Source organism: Oryzias latipes, chromosome 13 (genome assembly GCF_053564925.1).
Source record: "Oryzias latipes strain Hd-rR chromosome 13, Olatipes_Hd-rR_3.1".
In the NCBI taxonomy this organism is placed as follows: domain Eukaryota; kingdom Metazoa; phylum Chordata; class Actinopteri; order Beloniformes; family Adrianichthyidae; genus Oryzias; species Oryzias latipes.
In genome coordinates this window covers 5,202,855-5,217,037 of record NC_136249.1, presented here as the reverse complement: position 1 = coordinate 5,217,037, position 14,183 = coordinate 5,202,855, and the positions used below count along the sequence as shown (strand labels likewise).

General features: G+C 39.1%; 1 protein-coding gene across 6 annotated transcripts in view; it reads left to right on the top strand.

Annotated features, from left to right (window-relative positions):
- bcas3 (BCAS3 microtubule associated cell migration factor) overlaps positions 1-14,183 on the top strand; it is a 335,083-nt gene that overhangs the window by 247,332 nt on the left and 73,568 nt on the right. The window contains exon 23 of one of the 6 annotated variants that reach the window (XM_078929750.1): positions 6,093-8,322. The exons of 4 other annotated variants lie outside the window; for them this stretch is intronic. In XM_078929750.1, the coding sequence (XP_078785876.1) occupies positions 6,093-6,142 (50 nt within the window). In that variant the 3' untranslated portion in view covers positions 6,143-8,322. Of the gene's footprint in view, positions 1-6,092; positions 8,323-14,183 lie in introns of those variants that run through there. One more of the 6 variants, XM_078929747.1, reaches the window with a different exon arrangement.

The following is a 14,183-nucleotide window of genomic DNA, read 5'->3' as shown; positions in this document are numbered from 1 at the left end:
TCCAGTGGAGGAGGCCCTGTGTGTCAGTGTGGAGGTGGAAGGGGAGAGCAGGGCTAGACTCTATAAATCAGGCCAGATTACAGAGGCAGAGAGGCCTGCGACTCCCTTCCACTGCCCAGCCTCCTCTGCTTTATGTCAGCAGCACACACGCACAACCTAATAATTTAGCAAACTTCTTACTTGTCCCAAACACTATTGTCCTCAACATTTCTGAAAATTTTTGAACAGTTTTGCATAACATTAATTGATGTACAACTTGGAAAAACTTTTGTAATTCAGTTTGTGAAAGTCCCTGTTTGAGGATCAGATCAGGAAACTTTAAGAGCACCACTTGATATCCTGTGGTGCCTAAACGCGATGTATTGGTGTAAATGTTGTGTGAGTGTCTCAATGATTACCTCTAATTTTCAATGTTCAGAAAAAACCCATGTGATGTTTCACTCGTTATTTATGAAATCATTAACACTATTCCTTAAAACATTCTTGTGTTGTTTTAAAGTCATTATTTCAGATTTCTAAACTTCTGTGCCATCTGGTCTGTCCATTGCAAATGATGTGTTGTGTGTATTGGTGGGGGCACACGCAGAATCATCCATGTCTTATTATTGAATGGTCAGTGAGGGTTTATGCATGGGAAGATGTGTGTGTTACATGGCATTGTTGTGGTCAGAAGACATTTCTGTAAATTTCACTGCCAATCACATTTACAAAAAATTATGTATTTTATTGAATAGCTCAGTTTGTGAAGCATAGGAGTGGCACATGGGAAATCAGGGTTCAATTCCCATGGGACACAATGAGCTTTATCAAGTATGGGTCCTTGGGAAAGACCCTTCATGCTATTGCCTAAATAGGTAGCCACAAGGGGGCCTAAGTCTATGTCCCCCTGTGCTGGACAGATAAAGTTCAGGGTTGAGTCAGGAAGGGCATCCGGCGTAAAAATCTGCCAAATTAACTATGCTGGGGCGACGCCTGAAGGGATATGCTTAAAGGTGAACAACAACCTTAAAGTTCCACTCCGATCATCTTTTGATCTATGTTCCCAGTGGTCTTTAGTTATGATGATGCCGTTTTTAGCCAAAATCTAAAAACCTGTGTCGTTTCTAGGACATAGTTTCTGCAGAGCGGCAGGAGTTCATTAGAAATTCACCGCTGCAATGTGGGTGGACCTGTTGGCATGAAAGTAAGCCACCACTGATATCCCATGATCCATTTGTTTAGACTCTCTCCCACTAGCTTACAGCCTCTCACAACCCCAAGCTAACATTAGCGGTGCCGCTAACATGGTGAGCAATATCAGAGCCATTCAGTCCTACAGTTTTTAGCCAGATGCATATTCAGACAAGATAAAATGAAGACATACATGCCACAAGTCTGATTCCCCATTTGCTGGTCCCCAGCCTAGATAAACTAAGGGGTTGAGTATGGAAGGGCATCCGGCGTAAAAATCTCTGCCAAATAGCCTGTGCAAATCAGTGGAAGCTGATTCGCTGTGGCAACTCCTGATGGGTTATGCCAAAAGGAGAACAACATGGATCTATTTGTCTGCAAGTGGATGGAGTGGAGCAGTTAGACTTTGGCCCATCCATTTTAGAAACGCAGAGTCCTGCATCATGAGAAAAGTGCTACAAGAACATGTTAAGAACATGTTAAAAACAGCAAAAACACAATTTTTTCTGGAGTGAGTTTTAAAGATACAGGGGCTTCATTTCATTATTAATACCATCCGGTATCCAGGTTATGTAAATCACAGACAGTCCCATATATTTGATTGGTTGGAATTTATGTGAAGATATCAATCGAAAGGAAAAAAAAGCCTTGAGTGGAAGTCGTGCCTTTCTGTGTATCTAATCAATGCATGTACTTTAACATGCAGAAACTAGCTGCAATTGTAAGGTTTGGAATGAACCTCAGTATTTCATCAGTACAAACAGCTTAAACCCTATGTAAAATGTCCAAAAAAAAGACCACACGCCACCAGACTTCAGAACAGATATAAAAAATAAAAAAAAGACAGCTATTGTTTCAACCATCTGCTGGACATGACACGTAAAGTGGGAACACAACATTTACAGAGGGCTAGTTGACGTTGCTAAGGGTTACAAACAAGAAAGGGCTTTAGCCTGAATGATTGGTTTAACAACTCAAAATAAAAGGTCTAATTTGTACTTTCATCATTTAAAGCTGTTCTCTCTCTTGTCCAAGAATCTCATGACAACCTTGGAGGAGTCGAGTCACTCCTACCATGCAGAATAAGTAGTTTATTCATCGTGGATATCTTTACTCTGTTACAACAATCCATCTTTAAACCCCGTAGCAGTCACGACTGTATTTAAAGTTTTTCTAAATCAAACCTCTCAAAATTTTGGCTTTTGATCTTTAGACAGAAGTTTTAATGTGTCCATTCTTCATCCCTGACACCAAGAGTGACTATTTGTTATGTTTTCAGTAGCCCTATCGTTTAGCCAGCTCAGATCACCCATCTACACAATCCTGCTCCGAAGCCTTCCAAAGTAAAATAATGGTTTTCATGTTTTTCTTTCCTATTTTTGGGAAAGGAAAGCCGGCAGTATGATGTTATGGACATTTTCTCTGTTCTCTCTCACCATACTTTGGAATTTAATTGTGTTTTGACAACTCTTTTCCATAGCTGGCCCAATTATAGCTTCCAGTTGGGCTGGTAATGCTAGTTGTTAATGGGGTGAAAAATGAACGTGCATCTCTGACGGAAACCATAAGCAGATCCTTTTAAAGGAGCCAAGGAAAGCAAGAGGCAGGAATGGCCTCGCAGTGCTCCCATCGTTTGTTGGCCTTTATATAGCATCCATGGCTTACAGCATCTCCTTCTAGCCCTTTTGCCGTCCTGCTGTTTATGTGAGCCGGCCGTTTAGTCCGTGTTAAGACATAGCGTAGTGGTAGCAGTAGGAAGGCTACTGTTTGAGGCCATGGGAATGACACAGAGCAGCTCGTCACACACATTTCTAAATGTTGTCAAATTTCTCACGCTTTTTTTCCTCCCTCTCCTTTTGCTGCTACTCCTCTGCTACCTCCATCCTCTCTCATGTTTCTCTTCTCAGAGGGAAAGTATTGATCGGCCTCTTCCCAAAGTTATTTTTAATCAAAGATAAACAAAGACTCTACATTTCCTTTAGAGATATGGGGTCATCTGCAATGTCTCAGTCCTTCGTACAGTCTTCTATATGGACTGAGAAGGCACTGAATGTAGATCAGGCAAAAGAGCTGAGTTCCACAAGGGAGGGGGTCGACGAGTGTTTAGAGAATAACACAAGTGCCACCAGTGAGTGGGAGACGTGGGAAGTCCGGCTTTGGTCTCAGTTAGTTGTAGCACATCCTATTATTATCTCCCGGACTGTGCGACAGCGTTGACCAGAAAAGACCCCAAACACGCAAACACATTCAGGCAGAGTTCCCCCTTCTCTCACACAGACACAGGCCAGGCCATTCCCAAGTCTTATGTCTTCTGGACTTTATGGGAACACTTAAATTTAGCCCTGGCAGGGAGTGCAGGCATAATAATCAAAGCTCTTGTCACCAGGCTCCCAGTGCTAGGTGGTCTGCTGTTGGAATAAGAAAACTCACCCACAGTAAGGCATGTTTTCCTCCTAGCACTGTGGTATAGAGGACATCTATTACACTTGTTTGATAGTTTGAGCTAAAGCAATAGACTACCCTTTCCAAAACCTTGGAAAATCATGGAAAAGTGTGTTAATTTCCATATTTCCATTCAATGAATCATACTTCTATAGAATGTAGATTCTACTTGATTGATTTCAAGTATTTATTCGTTTATTTTACATAAATGTACATAAATTGGGGTTGTAGCTCATAAAACCCATAAAAAATGTATTTAAAAAAACCAGAATACTATAGAGAAATTAACATTTACTTCTCAGTTCTTGCGAGAAGAGTAAAAAAGAGATTATGTACAAATTAAATCAGTCTGAAAATGAAAAAACGTTCAATGATATATCCGTAATTAATACTCGGCTGAACATTCATTGCCCAATGTATGTAAAAATCAAGAAAGAATAAAAAATACTGTTAATATATGTATATATCTTTTCTGAGAAAAAAAAGGATGTTTCCACTCTTCTTCCAGAGGTCTGCTGTTAGAGTTTTTTATGTTTCTGATTTTTTCCCTAGATCAAGACAGTTTGAAAGGGTAATTAATTATTTTTTAATAAATTGTTCTGTTTATAAAAATTTGTATTTTTTTCATGTGCCTATAGAGGTCATCATAAGTTGCTAAGAAGGTTAAAACGGCTTATAAAGTCATTTTGTGAGCTATCCCTCACAAAATGTCCCTGATGTTCAGGTCTGTGTCTTTGTGTTCTGACAATGCAGTGATAATGTTATTCATAGCATGGCAGCCCTTATAAGGGCAAAGGTGATGAGGTGCTAAGGAGGTCTTTGACACTTGACACACTTGCACAGTGGCTGGCCCGGCTCCCCACAGAGATCAACTGTCACCACCCAGAGTGGAGCAATAATTAGCCCATGATTTGTGAAATACATGCAGTTGTCCTACAGAAAAAGTTGTTTTTACAAAAGAATTCCACTAATTCCCTAAAAGGATGACGGTCTCTATAATTCAACTTTGTCTACATTTAGCTGGATTGAAGAGTTTTGCTGATTTGGGGTATTTAGAGGAAGCCGCACTCTAAGACAAAGGTAGCCGACGGCAAACCATCTTGATTCACTGGATGAAAACATTTTAAAGGAAATATTGATGTTCATTTTAAATGTAAAATCTTGTTTTTATAACTTTTTTTTAGCTTTCCATCTAGTTTTGAGGACAGTTTTTGTACAGAAATAACCCTCATTGAGTGAAGTCCCACTTTGACAAGCAGGTACCTAGATATAAAAAGTTTAAGTGGTCAAGTAAAAACTAAAAAGAAGCCCATTTGAAAGAAAAAATGTGCCGGCCTTCCTCCCCAGGCTCATTTTGTTGTTTCTTAGAGGATAGAAGTAGCTCACAGTGTCCTCTTTTAAGACATCATCTCAAAAAAAGATAAAAAATAGTCTCCAGAACCACAAAATAACTAAGACGCTCTGTGTGTTCCTTTTTAAGATTGCTAAGTGACATAAGAGGATCTGCTTAGTTTTTCTTATTTAGTGTGTTCTCTCTGACTAGTGCAGAGGCGTTTTTGAAGACACTAACAAATCTCAACAGTAATTCATTCTCTATAAATAACCACCACCAGTAACTAGCTTTGTTTATCAGGATGAGATTGGCATAAACTCTGAATGTAATGCAACAATGTCCAATGGAGAGAAACATCTTTTTTTCCAAACCGTTGTTGTGAATTTTATTTATTTATTTAAAGAAACTACAGATTTTTCTTTCTTTCTTTGACCAACTTTGATCGTACTTGCCATCCATCCATTTTCTGTACCTTATGAGGTCACGCAGGCTGCAGGAGCCTAACCCGGTTACTGTTGGGCAAAGGCAGGACACCCTGGACAGCTCACCAGGACCCCAATCATGGACCCTTGTACACACACAGCCAGGGACATTTTAGTCCTCTTAGAGTAATCAATGCCCCTGTGAGGCATGTTTTTGTACTGTGGGAGGAAGCTGGAGTCCCCGGAGAAAACCCACGCATGTACAGGGAGAACATGCAAACCCCACACACCGGGAAATGACGGCCTTCTTACTGTGAGGCAAGAGCGCCAACCACTACGCCACCGTGTAGCTCCTGCTTGCCATTCCATGGTACTAGCATGTTTGGCCCTCAGTTTTTTTAGTTATTTAAGTGAAGGATCATACAAATGGCACATTATGAAAGTCTTTTGTTCTTGCACAGAACGGAGATGGAAACCCGCCAGTGTTCATTTTCTTCCGGTTGGGTGACACATTTCAGCCCCTCTGGCCAAAATGTTATGCCAGCCCTGCAGCTTTGGAATTCAGACAGAAATGAAGAAGCAGAAATAAAGAAAGAACGAAAGGGTTCAAAGACTCAACAGACCGCCTGCATAAATAAGATGGATATAGACTGTCCTCTAACCAGAGACCTCTCCTTTGTCTTTTTCATGTTGGCTGCCTATCCACACCAAATGGATCCTTACAGGTCAGTGTTCATCTTTTCATTTCCCTCCTTTAACACTTTTGCCAGTTTGAGCTGGCGTTCGTTCTGTTTCCATTGGTTGAGGTGTTTACATGCAGGTTTTACTGTTGGAGCTTTTTCGTCACGAGCTGACAACTGAAATCGCTGAATAAGTGTTACGGGCACAGACAAACTCAAACTTCTTTAGCTACACAAAGGATGTTTTCAACTGTGGCAACTGTCCTGTTTTGTGTATGTAAGGACCCACGCTTCATGTGATCTCAATCCCTACAGCCAAGATTCCTCCCATCATTCCTCTTTTTTACTCTTTTGGGTGTGCTTCTCCCCTTTGGCTCAGTGATGTCAGAGTTCCTGACTGACAGGAAGCTGATGTGTCATAGCTGCATCCAGTTTTAATGCAAATGGCTTCTTCCGCCAACAGAGAGATCAGCAGGAATGGTCAGTAACATTGAAAAAACCTGTTGGTGTGTTTATTTGGCCTGCTGGGTTGCAGCTGATTGGAGGCTGTCAGAAATGTTATTCAGTAACAGACATGCAAGGCATGAAAATCCTTGTTAGAGGTTAGCACAGAGGAAGGTTCTTTGTAAATGATGTCATATGGTCTTATTCCCCCTAGATCAGTGTTCTCTTCCGACCTGTGCTGTTTTATTGCCCTATCTGTCACTGCCTGTATTTCTTTGTCTTTTTTTTATGCTCCCAAGGTGAAAACCAATAAGTGATGGCTAACGGATTTGCTTGTCTTCATTCTTCCTCTTCTGCCTTCGCTCTGTGAGAATTAGGGGGGATGAAGGGAAGTTGAGCAGCTCATCCATCATGCCATAGAGAGAGGGAGGGATGAAGTTCTGAGGAAGAGAAGGTGTAGGAGGCTTGGTTTAGCTGAGGGGAGTCCCAGCAGGAATATACACACACTCATGTATACAGAGAGGAAGAATAACACTCATATATCAGGTGCGTCAACAACTGGCCTCTGTTTTGTCAGTGCTGACACCGGGACGGCAGAGCCACTGCCGCAGCACCCTTGTTTGGTGCTGTTTGTATGCCTGGTTGCACAAATTGCCACCAGGAGCCCCTTTGCTTCAGGCTGAAGCTTCATCTTCAAGTGTCTTGCTGTTGCCAGACTAGTTCAGAACTCAGAAACAGCAACCAAAGCCTGCCTGCAGTGTTCCAGACTAAAGGACCTCACAGTGGCAGCTGCTGGATGGATTGCTATGAAATTTTCCACCAACATTTATAGATACACATGCTTGAAACAGATTGAATTTGGTGAGCTCCTGATATTTCACACAGTGCCAGGGGCTTTAACCTGGAGTTTGGATTCCTGCAAAGGTTTTAAGATAAATCTAGTTGGCCTTTGTCAGAAGTACACATTTTTTCTAACTTTCCTTTGTGCTGCTTTTGCATGCTGTCAATTCATAAAACCATTTCCATACTGTACCAAAATGTTGTTGAATATTCCTTTCGACCCTGGTACATTTTTTAATCCTACTTATGATTTTCTAAATTACTTTTAGCAATGTTCCCCTTTGGGTCTGAACAACTCTGAAAATCCTTAAAAAGTTACTAATCTACAAAACATATATTTAAAAAAACTTAGATGTAAATAGATTTTAAATCTATCAGATAATATATCTATTTTGTTATAAACTTTTTCTATCTGTTTTTATACTGTTTGGTAATGGCGTATACTTAGATAGTACCTACCTACAAGGCCCAAAGTGCTTTACAGTCACACACACATTCACACACACATTCACACACTGGTGGCGGCTACGCTGCAGAACACTGGCACCAACCTCCCAGCAGAGGCAAGGTGGGGTTCAGTGTCTTGCCCAAGGACACTTCGACTCATGGGCTGGAATCGAACCTGCAATCTTACGATCATCTAAGCCACAAAGACACCAATGCCAGCCTCATTTATTTCACACTTTCTAGTGTCACAATTTTTGTCCCAAATTGGCACAAGTCGGAACGGTTAAACTTAAACGTTGAAGTCCAACAGAACGCTGTGACAAAACCTGATGCTGGTCTTATGAGCAGGAATGCTAAGATGCTGAAGAAATGTTTAGCATTTATTTTGACTGGTACTATAGAACAATGAATGTAGAAACATTTACTTTCAGAAATAAATGGTTTCTAAATTATAGAAATACTTATTTTTACTTCCAGCTTTTCAGGTTAAATTTATACTTTTAGTAAAAAAAAAAAAAAAAGAATAATAATCATAACAATAAAAGCACATTTAGAAGATAGATGGTTGGACCAACACGCACTCAGCGTCCAACACGCAAACGTTTAGCATGGCGAAATCTGCTATAGCTGTTGATGGGGCTCCAGCTGTCCTCGAACAGCAAAATCAGCGGGAAGCTGCAGGAGACTATCTTCTAAATGTGCTTCATTACTGTTGTAATTATTAATAAGGGCCTGCTCGCTCATATGTTTTTAAATCTGTGCGGTCAGTGCTTTTTTTCTTCGCTGCAAGGAGGACCCGAAAGACGGGTTAGCTTAGCATTATGCTAAGCAATATGTGCTTCAAACATTAGCCGTGGAGGAACTTAAAACTCAGAATAGGCAATGAGCATCTTGGATGTAAAGATGTGGGAATTACATCATCCTTTATTTTGTTCTGGACACAACTGGAAACACAAATTCATATGATGGTTTATCAGATCGTAGCAGCACATCCGCCTTCGGCGATCGGGAGCTTCAGGTCGCGGGGCTTAGCGCTCCACTATGCGAAGGCGGCTGCTGGTCCGAAGAAAAAAAGCTTGTCGGGGGGGGGGGGTTGACGAACCGCGGTGCATCCGCAGAAGGTGGAAATGCTGCTACGTAGTCCTGAGAAGCTGTGTACAATCATCAGAAGTTCACAACCGTCACAAAGCCCTCTCCTCTGCCACATACACAAAGCTACACTGCTCCTAGCATGAGTCTGTTAGCAGCCGCACACACAGAGAAGCACTGACGTCATCGCCCCGCCTCCCCTCTGGAAATACTAAGTCAAATTGAATAATGTGACAATGTTGGCAGGGTGGATGTTCGTTTTAATTATGACATAGAATAAGCGTTTTTTTAGTGGAAATGAAAAAGCATTTTGGAGCATTTGATGCAGTTACATTTTTAAAAGTAAAAATCATTTCTGTTAATCCATTTTTATTAGACATTTCTAAATGAATTTTGAAACATATTCACCAGAGAACTTTTTGAAAATGAAATGTCAAATACCATTTTCTTTATCATTTTAATTAAGTGACAGAATAATCAATGTTGAAGAAGAAAATGAAAAAGCATTTTGGAGGATTGATTTTTTATTTTAATTTTGAGTCAAAAAATGCTGCTTTATTTTGAAAATGAAAAAGCATTTCTGGTTTTTACTTTTATTTTTAATTATGCTACAGAATCGCTTCCATACTATAGGACTTAAGGTACTGAATAGTCTTAACTAAGTTTCAGGGAGGAGTGACCGCTCTTCCTGCTCATAGACCATCTTTGCTCCATGGACTAGAAAGAGATTTAGCTGATTTTGTTATCAACATTAATTTTGTTTCCTTTTAGCAGTTAAAATGGGATTTTAAAAAGCAGTTGCATACCAACTGACAGGACAGTACAATACCGAGTCAGTGTGGTCCCCTGTTTCTGCTGGATTTTTGTTTGAACTAAATTTGATTTGGTTCAGATCTCTAACTAACCTGCTGCTGTTTGAAGAATCAAACCCATCTAGATCAATTTTTGGTGCTAACTCTCCACCTATTTGACTAAGTTAGTCTTACTTACTCTTCATTTTTATAAACTAGTCGTGTTACAGCTTATGCTTAAATAAAGAAATCTTTTCTTTAAATTATTCAAATTTTCTGTGTTTAAACTTTAATGCTATTTATTGAAGTGAGGCGTTTTACTTTGTTTTGAAATCTCTTCTTTTTTGTCCATATTTTTTTTTTTGGTTTTTAATTATAGGGAAGAGTGGTTATTTTTGTCATTTGTACTGTTATTTACCTAATTCAAACATTTTGTCACTGCACACAAGTGCATCATTTCCAAAAAGTTATATATAGATCCACCCTCAATCATGTCTTACTGAAAGCCAGAGTAGTTGGAATTGTAATCTGTTTGAAAATTGAACAGTTTTGTGACAGTTTTTAAATGTACAGTACAGACCAAAAGTTTGGACACACCGTCTCATTCAGATGGACGGGAAGGTGTGTCCAAACATTTGGTCTGTACTGTATTTCAATCACATATTTTTCACTTAAATATGTCACTCCAATAAATCAAAGGTCAGTTAAAAAAAAGACAAAAACACTACAAATAAGTCAGCATTTAAACATCATTGCAGACTGTGACTATAGTAGGAAATGTCAAGTATCCTAGGTTTTGGAGTAATGCAGACTTTGAGGGTGTGCAGTTTTATCCTGCAGTGAAAGTCAGATTAAGAAATGTTGTCTAAACATTAATCATAAAGACCACAAAGGTGTCAAAGGGGAATTTTTTACTGTGGCATAAACACTTTATTAAATTTGGATAATATTTGTTGTTGACTTAAAACCTATTAAAGACAAATTACCATCAAAGTCTCACCCTCCTATTATATATGAAACAAAAAATGTCAGATTTTTTGGTATCTCTAAAATGAAGAAAAACGTGTGTTCATTTTTAAACTCCAAATAAGTGGATCCCATTTTGGTGATATTGGGAAAGATAGAATTTGTTGAAGCAATTCAAAAAATGCACTATGAATATAATTCTATCTGACAATTTATTATCAGCCTTGGTTTGTGTTTACATTTTTGACTCAATCAAACTCAAAGGTAAGCAGGTATGAGGAGGTCTTTTTTTTAAATAAAGCAATATTAATAAATACATTTCCCTCCAATGCATTTATTTGTGCCCGCATTTACGTAGAATATTTATTTTGACATTTTTAACAAGTTTTACGCAGTAGTACTCTTTCCAACTTTTGAAAAAAAAATATCTTTGGTTATTTTCTAAAATGCCTAAAAAGTTTGAAATTAAACTTCAAACCTGAAGGAAGTTTCAGTTTTATTGCTTTTAGAGAGATTAAAGTCAACAAGACTGTTGTTTCACTGGTTACTAGTTGAAACTGTTTTTGCTGTTTTAACTGTCAGAAATACAAGATCAATTATTGTCTAAATAATATTAATGCATTTTTTTTATAATAAAAGCTTATAAAGCTTATAAATATAAACAAAATAAATAGATAAAAGATTTTTTTAAAGATAATTACAATAATAAAAGGATACTAATTTTATTCAGGTATTTTTCCTTTTCTCATCCTCTTTTGGTTGGGAGAAAAGGTGATGTTTTCAAATGTTGGCTAAGCTAAAGTACAGTAATCAGCTGACATGATCAGCATTTCATATGTAATTTTTCTTATTCTTCAACAAATATGGGCCGGTTTAACTATACTTTGATTGTTATAATTGAAATTAAAAATATTAACATTTACTAAAACTGTTTTTGAACTCTGAGAAAGAGGTACAAGTAAACAAAACCTTTTTTAAATAACCTATGCTGCTATAGACATACGTTTTGCACTTTTGCACGAGTGAAATTTGACTGTTTGTGAGCAGCCTCCTAAAGACACTGGGCCTTTTGATAACTGAATTCCCATAAAGTGTAGGAATAGATCTCACTTTCGGATTGGGGGTCTCGCAAATTCAAACCCTCTATGGCCGTGAAAAAGAGCTCTGCTAAAAGTTATTGCCCTCCAAAAATGAAATCACTTAGCTTTGTTTGATCTTCTTCATGAAATATGCCAGCAGACAACATTTCATATAATCCCATACCGTTGGTTGCCGACGGCGGACCTTATGACAGCCGTAAATTACAAAATGGCCGACTAGCAGAAGAGCAAAAGGAGGAGAAAAGGGAGAGAACGGATGGCAAAAACACACTTGGGTAACCCAGCTTTGCCCCCACTTCTGCTCCAGCTCCCCATGGGATCAAACAAGTGGGAGGATTTGGACGAGTAAATCATTGCCTTCAAGTGGTGAACTCTCAGGGCTGCAAAATGAGTCAGACGTGTGCGTTCATATCAAGTGCAGGCATCACAGCAACACTTGGCCAGGAGGCCTGGCTGCTTTTCTCTCACACTCTTCCTCAAACACTGGAAAATGTTGGACTTTGAAGTCCTGATAAAGAAAATTCATCACATTCTCTGCGGCTGCTGTAGATGCTTATATGCTCAATGAGAACCAGTACTAAAAGTCCAGGGATAGAAAATCAGATTTCCTGATTCAAAAAGAAGTTCTTTGGTATAAATTTTTTTTATATTATTATTTCTAATCATTTCTTATTGGTTTTTTTGTATTGTATTGTATTGTATGATTTCCCAAAAGTCTACTTTTTGATAATTAGGCCAATTCCCTCCTTTTGGCTAAAATTGTTTCTCCACTATAACTGACATTTTAAATGTTTTTCCCTTGACTTCAGGAAGTCAACTTCAGTTGTTTCTGTAAGGACATTAAACTGAGAGTTGTTTTGCCCCTGAGAGCATCCAGCTACCTTGGGGCCTTTTGCTTTAAGACTGATAGAAAAATCACCCGCTGTGAAGACACACTAATTCTCCTCCTATTTGCAAATGACTACCATTAATGTTAAAGGTTGCCCCATGGCCTCCTCTCAGTCCGAAAACTGGACTTGTGACATTTATGGCTCTGCTTTGGTATTATTGTACCAGTGTGTGCGGTGCAGCCTTCTATTGAAAAAGCTCCTGTTTTTTTTACAGCTTCACCTAGCACTCCTGCGGATATTATGAAATTCCTCAGTGAGTGTGCTCGTACGTGTCAGTCGTGGGAATATTTTATCTTTCATGAGTTATCTTTTTTTCACCCAATGACTGCTCCCCTAGATCCCCCTGCCAGACATTGTGTTAAAAGGGAGTTTTCATCCTCAGAGGTGTAACGCAATCTTGCAGTGGCCAGAGTTTGACAGGATTGGAGATGTGTGTCAAACATAGCCTGCGCCTGTGTGCATTTTAGCACAGTAGTAGAAACTGATGACTTCATGTGAAAGCTCAGAGGCATGTGTGTGTGTTGTGTTGTCTTGCTTACCTGTGTGTGTGTGTGTGTGTGCATGCGTGTGTGTGTGTATGTGTGTGACATTCTGGTTTAGGATGCTGTGAGCGACGGGTGAGAAAAAGCAGAGCCTGGATCTGCTTTCAATCACACTGAGCTGCACAGAAACAAAAAAGACCTGCCGACACACACATGCAAACCTATGCATGCACAGTTGATTAAACAGGCCAATAGTAACACAGCACAAGAAGGCCAAACATGACTAAACCTGGATAAAAGCACATACCTGCACCTTTCTAAAAGCACATTTTGTGAGATTTTGTGTTTTAATCCTCAATAATCCCCAATTTCCTTCTTGCTTGGTAATGTCTGCTCCTTTGCTCTGAGTCAAACAGCTCTTCTCTGTTTTGCTTTAGTGCACTCTTTATCTTCGACAAACTTCCAAACCTTTTCAGGAGGAGCCCCAGAAGGACCCTTGTTTGGAAAGTAAACTCACTTGAATGAAGTCAATGAAGTGTTTAATTTTTTAATCACAAATCCTGATTCTGCCTCCAGTTGATTCATTTTTATATGAAATCATAACAGAAACAGCCTAAAAGCATGATCATGGTTTAGATTCTTGTCATTAGGTCATTGACAGTAAAGATGCAGGCATCTATGGAGCCTGTCTGACACACTCTCATATGAGCAGTGTTAGACATTGGTCATAAAGTTTCATACAAAGTGGATTCATTTCTGTTATAATATTTATAAAATTGTTTTTTTTATGAATGTCCTATGAATTAATGTAGGTGTATTTATCCGACACGTCTTAAAAACCAGTCCACGATAATATTGTGTGACAGTAAACCAATTTGCGGTCACATACTACACATAACAGCTCAATTGCATAGCATCATAGCATCAGTGTGAAACAACACCACTGTCCCCAAATCAGCACTTTTTATTAAACTTTCTGCTGCCGCTGTAAGTCCAACAGGTTAATCCTGCAGTTCTGTCTGGATCCTATTAAACATCGTCACATCCCTCTGCTTCATCAGCCAAACGCTACATGGACGGGTGTGTT